The 8,018-nt window shown below is 46.6% G+C and overlaps 1 protein-coding gene across 1 annotated transcript in view; it reads left to right on the top strand.

Annotated features, from left to right (window-relative positions):
- The first annotated feature begins 859 nt into the window (after positions 1-859).
- igfbp3 (insulin-like growth factor binding protein 3) overlaps positions 860-8,018 on the top strand; it is a 20,102-nt gene continuing 12,943 nt past the window's right edge. Inside the window, exons 1-2 of the mRNA XM_080431517.1 lie at positions 860-1,415; positions 6,995-7,251. Coding sequence (XP_080287643.1) covers positions 1,016-1,415; positions 6,995-7,251 — 657 coding nt within the window. The 5' untranslated portion in view covers positions 860-1,015. The remainder of the gene's footprint in view (positions 1,416-6,994; positions 7,252-8,018) is intronic.

The following is an 8,018-nucleotide window of genomic DNA, read 5'->3' as shown; positions in this document are numbered from 1 at the left end:
GGTTTAACAGTAAAGCTATACTTCTTTGGCTACACCCCCTGCTGAGCGTAGCGGTCACACGACACACACACACACACGCACACGCACGCACGCACGCACACACACGCGCACGCACTCACACACGCGCACACGCACACGCACACACACACACACACACACACACACACACACACACACACACACACACACACAATGCCCTTAAATGACTGTTTTAGTAGGTTAGGGAGGCCACCTACACACCTGCCCAAAGGAATGTTGGTGTAGACTTTATCAGTATTGCATGGTGGGGGGTAAAAGTTACCACCAATGGTATTCAGTCACGTACCGTTGATGCCAGGGGATGTGGCCAGTGGTGTGGAAACCTACCAAGGCTAGAGAATAGTCAATGATTCACTGGCTGGAAGAGAGAGGAGAGCTATCCAAGTGTAACTTTTTTCTTCCTTCTGAGCTGTCCTCCTCTCTATCAAGTTCTAATAAAATTTCAAAGACAATGGGCACTTTAGCCCTGAAATACAAATGTTTTTCTTAATATTTGCAAAAATTTAAACATTCTAGGCTACTGTAGGCTTTAGAATGTAGCCCCTGCACACTGTCTACAGCCTATACTTGACTGCCTGCATTGTGACACACACACTGTGCCAGATTTCCTGAGGGAAATACGACTTTAGCGTTTCTCTTGGGATGAGTAATAAAAAGCAGCGCAGAGAAAGGCGTATATTAGCACAGTTTCCCTGATAAAACAATATTAGGACCCTAAAAGCGAGCGTAATTGAGTAGTTCTCTCCTTGGAGAGGACTGAATATAGCGGTCCCTCATATCGGGGCTCTCCGTTTACATTATTCATACGGAGGAGGGTGTGACTTGTTGGCTCTTTTTCCGCCCGTATAAAACGAGAAGTTCGCGTAAAAGAAAATACAGATGGAGAAGGCTCGCCCGCTCGCTGTGTCACAAAGAGTCCCCGTAAGCCTACGCGACAACCCGCACACTGTCCCTTTGTGACCAGCTTATCGGCAGAATGCCCGGTCTCTGCGTGCTTTGTCTCACTACTGCCGCGCTGCTGGCCGCGTTCACCCACCGGCTCGCCGACACCGCGGGGCCGGTAGTCCGATGCGAGCCGTGCGACGCCGGGGCGCTCATGCAGTGCAAGCCGCTGCCCAGCGGCTGCGCGGAGAGGGTGCGGGAGCCCGGCTGCGGCTGCTGCACGACGTGCGCCCTCGCCCAGGGCCAGGCGTGTGGAGTGTACACGGGGCGCTGCGGCTCCGGCCTGACCTGCCAGCACCGGCCGGGGGAGACGAGACCCCTGCAGGCTCTGCTGGAGGGGCGAGGAGCGTGTTCCTCCTCCGGCGGCTCCGGCGCCGCGGCCAAAAGACTCAACAGCATTCTGATCCCCGGGCTGCACACGACAACACAACAAGGTAAGGCAACTAAACGGTCTTTCCGCGCTCCATATGGGAGTGAATGTCAGCCCCATGGCCATCACGATCTGACAGATCAGTTGTTGTTGTTGTTGTTGTTGTTTTCCCCACTTTTTCCCCCTTTTAAAAAAAATCTGTAAAAATAATTAATTTAATTAACGTTGATGGGTTTGCAATACCAAACCCTTACTTGGTGGTGGCTGAGCTGTGGCCGGTGCTCTCTCTCTTCGTAGTAGCCTATACCCGGCAGGGTGTACACTACTGTTTGGATCATATCTGATTGGAGAACACACTGGCTGCACGCACTGACTGAATCACGCACTCTACTCTATATACCTATACTAACATATTTATTGATAACGCAAGAGAACGAGATGCTTAAACTGATTAGCACAGTGAGTGGACACTGGATGGATGGATGGATACGGGAGAAAGTGGCATTATATGGTGCGCACTGCGCACATTTTCTTATCTGGTCCGCTATATGCCAGTGTTCTGTGCGCACGCGTAACGCAGTGCTTGCTTACACCACCATCTACAATCAAATGTTTTGAAAACGAAGATCTTCCGATGATGCGCGTGCTCGTTAGTCTCGCACGTGATCTCATGGACGTTTGTGGGGATGATTGTTTTTGATTGTTTTTACGCATAAATGGCGTTTTCCTCCTCGGTGCGTCCACTTTTCACCTTGAGTGCGTGCACCTGGTCGTGCTATAAACCAGTGCTTCTCAACTTGTGGGTCGGGACCCCCACATGATTTTGGGTGGGTCCCCAGATGACAGTGAAGTGACAATTTAAGGACTTTTAAGACCTTTTTAATACCTAACAAAAAAAGACCATTACTGAATCAAAAGTATAATCAACATAAAAACTGGTCAAACATTGGAGAAAATTAAAAAAAATACAAGATCACAGGCATTGTTAGCTTGTAGATCTGCTATTTTCACGATATTTATCTGTTGAACCTAGTAAAACTAAATTGAATGCTTCAACTCCTACTAGCCTACATTACATATACTAATAATATTTGAACTGGGGACCCCCCACCCAAGACAAGTTGTCTAGGGTGGGGGGGGTCCCCAGTTCAAATATTATTATTTTGGGGGGTCAGGTTGAGAACCACTGATATAAACGAATACATATGTTAAATTCCGTTCTTAGTTGTGGATAAGGGACAGTCATAGCTGAGACATAAACAGTCTTCATTTCTGTCGGAGCACATTAAACATCCGCACGCACAATCTGGCTCCTTCAACCCAATAGTTAAGGAATGCCACATTCTGTAAGTATATCTAGCTGGAGGAGCATGATGATCGAAGATGATGTTGATGATTATGTTCTGTGAAGTGATGCCAATATTTTGGACGTCAACAGTCGTGTTTTTTTTTTGCTCGACGAATGAAAATACAAGTTGTGTGTGTGTGCGTGTGCGCGCGCGCGCGCGTGTGTGTGTGTGTGTGTGTGTGTGTGTGTGTGTGTGTGTGTGTGAGAGTGTGAGTGTATGGTATAATGTGTGTGTGTGTGTGTGTGTGTGTGTGTGTGTGTGTGTGTGTGTGTGTGTGTGTGTGTGTGTGTGTGCGCGCGCGTGCGTGTGTATGTGTATGTATGTGTGTGTGTGTGTGTGTGTGTGTGTGTGTGTGTGTGTGTGTGTGTGTGTGTGTGTGTGTGTGTGTGTGAGAGAGAGACACACACACACACACACACACACACACACACACACACACACACACACACACACACACACACACACACACACACTCCTCTCAGCGTGAGTTAATTTCCAGTATTTCTTAACAGCTCCAGGAACTACTTGGTGGGCCTTGCATGATGCTTTGTGTCTACAGAAGGTGCATAGGCTACTCACAGCAGTGAAACGGCACACATCCCACCTCCATGTGAATACACACTGTGTTGTGTGTATCCGGGCATGACTGACGTCAGGCCTCCTGGAGTCTGTGTGTTTTCTCCCCCTCGCTATTTGGCTTGGCCACAGTGGTGTGGTGGTGTGCAAGCACTCAGCAGTCACATTGTCACACACACACACACACACACACACACACACACACACACACACACACACACACACACACACACACACACACACACACACACACACACACACACACACACACACACACACACACACACACAGATGGCCAATCGTAAAATGAGTCCAAACTGATTTATGTTTGCTTTCTTCTTTATCACCCGTCACATAACTTACTGCCCAAAGCCATTCTCTCTTTCTGTCTTCTTTCTCCAACTTTCTTAATTGTAAATTAATTACCAATCTTTCGCTCGTTTTTCTCTCTTCATGTCTGTTAGTGTTAACCCACTGTTATGTCTGGAATTTTGCATTGCTGGCAGCAGACATCAAGCTCACAGTGCGTCACTTTGTGCCGCTCTGCGAGCTTGTATCTCCTGCCTCTCTGAGGCAGGAGATAATTGAGAAGAGATGGACAGCAATGCATGCCCATTATTATCTCCACTCTCAGCCGGAGAGAAAGGTGGGAATGATCTACAGTGCCCCTGTTGGTCAGAGTATGTAAGAGCAGCCTAGTGGTTTCCACTGCCACCAGTCCACATCTACATAACTCTCTCTTCCCCAGACATTAACGAGCCCCCCTCGCCGCAATCCGTGCTGTTTACTCCGCAGCCGTTATGCAAACAAATTGCGTAATGTGTTTATCAAAAAAAGCTCTGAATTCCAAGAGCGGATATAAAAGTTTGCATTGCGTATAAATAATGGTGTTTGCAGGTATCTAAATTGGGCTTGTCGTCAGTCCCCTCAGCAACCCTTCACCCCCCCTGTTCATTTGTGAGAAGATGAGAAAAGTCTTATGTCTGGCCGTAACTGGCCGACGAACAGCAGCTGCTGCATCTCGGTTTATTTTGCTTGAAAGATTATTGATGGTGATCGCTGAAGTCGTCTTCGCAATGCTATTTAGAGCTCTGGTGAGCCCGGGGACCCGTGGAGCCCCAGTGCTTCTTTAATGATCAGCTGGTCGGGGAGAAGAAAAGGGGTCGGGCTGCCAGCCTGCCAGCCCGACCACATGGGCTACACCCCTGCATGCCCGTCCACCACCCTGGCCACAGCACTCCGACACAAAAATCTGCTTGAAGTTAATGGTTTATAACTGTGTGTGTGTGTGTGTGTGTGTGTGTGTGTGTGTGTGTGTGTGTGTGTGTGTGTGTGTGTGTGTGTGTGTGTGTGTGTGTGTGTGTGTTTGTTTCCATCCTCCCTTGTGGTCCATCTCTTGGGGTCCTGAAGCTTAGTTTGCCGCTCGTCAAGCAGTGAAGCACAGAACAGAGTAAAATCCTCAGTGTTGATTTGACTCTTCAGAGTGTAAAAATGAACCCTTGTGGGTCAATTTCACTGTGCAGTTGTGTCTGTCAGACTGTGGCCTTGCGGTGGTGTGGCTGACCGTTGGCATATGGTGGATAGTTAGTTCCTTTCCTATATTAGGGAGCAGTGTTTGGACCCCCCCCCCCCAGACACACACACACACACACACAGCTCCTCCCCCTCCCCTCTCCTCAAGTCGGTCAGATGGCCAGTGGTGGAAAGTAACTGAGTACATGTACTCAAGTGCTGTACAATCTTGAAGTACTTTTACTTTACTTGAGTAATTCAAATTTTCAATACTTTATAAGCTACTTCTACTCCACTAGAGGCAAATATTGTACTTTTTACTTCACTACAATTATATGACAGCTTTAGCATACTAGTTAGGCTCCTTTGCAGATTTAGATTATCATTACAAAACATACGTACATTTTTATTTTATTTTATACTTCGGCTATTCAAATATAGCTGATCTATAAGCTCACGACGCTTCGGATTGCAACACGTTGTGAACTTGTAGATCTGCTGTTTTCTAAAAAGTTTGTCCAATTTTGAAAAATCTATGTACTTTAAATATATTTTGACGCAAATGCATTTGTACTTTTACTCAAAGAAGAGTTTGAATACTGGGTCTTTTCTTGTAACAGAGTATTTTGTGATATACTTTTAAAGAATCTGAGTACTTCTTCCAACACTGCAGATGGCCCGCTGTGTATGCCCTATAATGATTTGTCAGGAATCTATGCCAGTACAGTGGGTTATTAATACAGTCAGCTCCCTTCGTCCTCTCACACTTTTACCTCTCAGTGCCCTGTCTCCTTCTCTCATTTACACCTGCCCAGCCATATGCTGACACAAAACATATTGCGCGCACACACACACGCACACGCACACACACACACACACACACACACACACACACACACACACACGCACACGCGCGCACACACACACACACACACACACACGCGCACGCGCACGCGCACGCACGCGCGCACACACACACACACACACACACACACACACACACACACACACACACACACACACACACACACACACACACACACACACACACACACACACACACACACACACACAAGCATATTGCGCACACATGCTTCTCTGTGTTTGCTGTCAGCTTCTCCCTATCTTGTGCTATCCCTGATCTCTCCGTCAGTGCCATTTATCTGTTTATTGGTTGGCTTCACTTAAAGCTCTACGAGAAGAAAAAAAAGAGTATCAAAAGCAGAGCAGAGAGACCCCGGCCCACCCCCGCACCACCCAGCAAATTGAATCCTGCTTCAGCTTACAAGGGACATTTTCCACTGTTTCTTTTTTTTCCCCCAAATCAAAGAGTTCCCTAATGGATTTCCCGGCACATACGGCAGCACATGCCTCTCACCAACCGACAGACAGACAGACAGACAGACAGACAGACAGACAGACAGACAGACAGACAGACAGACAGACAGACAGACAGACAGACAGACAGACAGACAGACAGACAGACAGACAGACAGACAGACAGACAGACAGACAGACAGACAGACAGACAGACAGAAAGAAAAGAGATACAATTAAGACTAATGATTACAAAAATAAGTAATAATGTGTTAACACTCGCGGCTACAAAAGATAAAAAGCAACAAAGCTGCAAATGTGATTGGGTAAATATGTACATGGCCTATTTCTCACCTAGAAATGTTATCAGGAGCTATTTCTGGTTTTATTTTAGGTGAAAATATAGATCGTTTACAGACAAACTGCCATTGTAGCCTACTTCACTCCGTTTCTGGTGGTTCTAAACTTGTCAGTTTATCTGTAAACTAATAAACTATATCTAGATTTCACCTACAACCTGAAATAGCTTCTGATAACATTTTAGGCAAGAAATGGGCCATGTATTTACCCTATTTATTTTACATTTGCAACAGCTACGGTTGCTGTTCCCCTACAGTATGAATAATTTTTTTTTTACAAACACATCTGTCATCCGATTGGTCGTCGCTAACCCATCTGCATAAACATAGAAAATGTTAACTTTCGTTTGTCGCACCGTAGTCACAAAATCTCTGCGTTGCTCAGTGTGGCTCATTGTAGCCAATACCCACTGGAAATGAATGGCTGTCGATTGCTTTGTCGCCCGTTGATATTTTTGGTGTGAGCGCCTGTTGCATGTTGTACGAGCTCAAAGTTTGAAAATCTTTTCTCGATCCGTACCCCCTGGCAGAGATCGTGGCGGATCAGGGAGAGGAGGGACAGCGCGCCAACGTCACCGTGACCATGACGGTGCTGCCGGGGCTGGCAGCGGCGGAGGGCGGAGGTCACAGCAGGGGGCCCCCAGACACCAACAAGGCCCCGCTGCACACCAAGCTCATCAGGAAAGACCAGATCAGGAAGGGCCAGAGCTACAAGGTGGAGTCGGTGTTCGGCGGAGTCACAGACATGCATAATTTCTCCCTGGAGAACAAGAGGGAGGCAGAGTATGTAAGTTGCACACACACACACACACACACACACACACACACACACACACACACACACACACGCACACACGCACACACGCACACACGCGCACACACGCACACACGCACACACACACGCACACACACACGGACACATTATGAATTATATGTACAGTTTATACAGTAGTAGTATAGTTTGTTATTAACCATTTTAACCCTGACGTTCCTAAATAAAATAGCAGAAAACTCTGTAAGTATTGTGAGCTTGTAGATTGGCTATTTTTGCCAAATAGGTTTGGGGGAAAAAAAACAGCCAAGGATAGACCCCTGGGGGACCACGGTCAACAAAGTGCATACTGTAGGGTTAAACAGGGAAGCCATTCTTCTATGGCCTTTGCTATTCACCGTACAACAAACTATAGGTTGGTTAAGTCTTAATATGTCAATAAAGAGCTTGCCCTTTAAGAAAATATTGTACTTATCCCCACCAGGCTAGGACGGCCGAGGGTGAGGCATTATGTTTTCACACAAATGCCATATATCATGAATGCAACATCCAATCATACCCAAATGTGAATTGCATGTTCAGGGGCCTCTGTATAGAGCGCACCGGCAAAAACGCTTTCACTTTTGCCAGTTTCACCGTCTGTCATACAAACTACTATCTGATCAAAATTAACAAAAATTTTAAAACATTTTCAAGATAAGATAAGGCCTTTATTGATCCCACTGGGAACATTAAGGCGCCAAAGACAGTACAGCAGATTACAGGGCAAGGATAAAAGTACA

This window comes from Gymnoscopelus braueri (genome assembly GCF_963280865.1).
Source record: "Gymnoscopelus braueri genome assembly, chromosome: 6".
Taxonomy (NCBI): domain Eukaryota; kingdom Metazoa; phylum Chordata; class Actinopteri; order Myctophiformes; family Myctophidae; genus Gymnoscopelus; species Gymnoscopelus braueri.
This window is presented reverse-complemented; position numbering and strand designations above follow the sequence as displayed.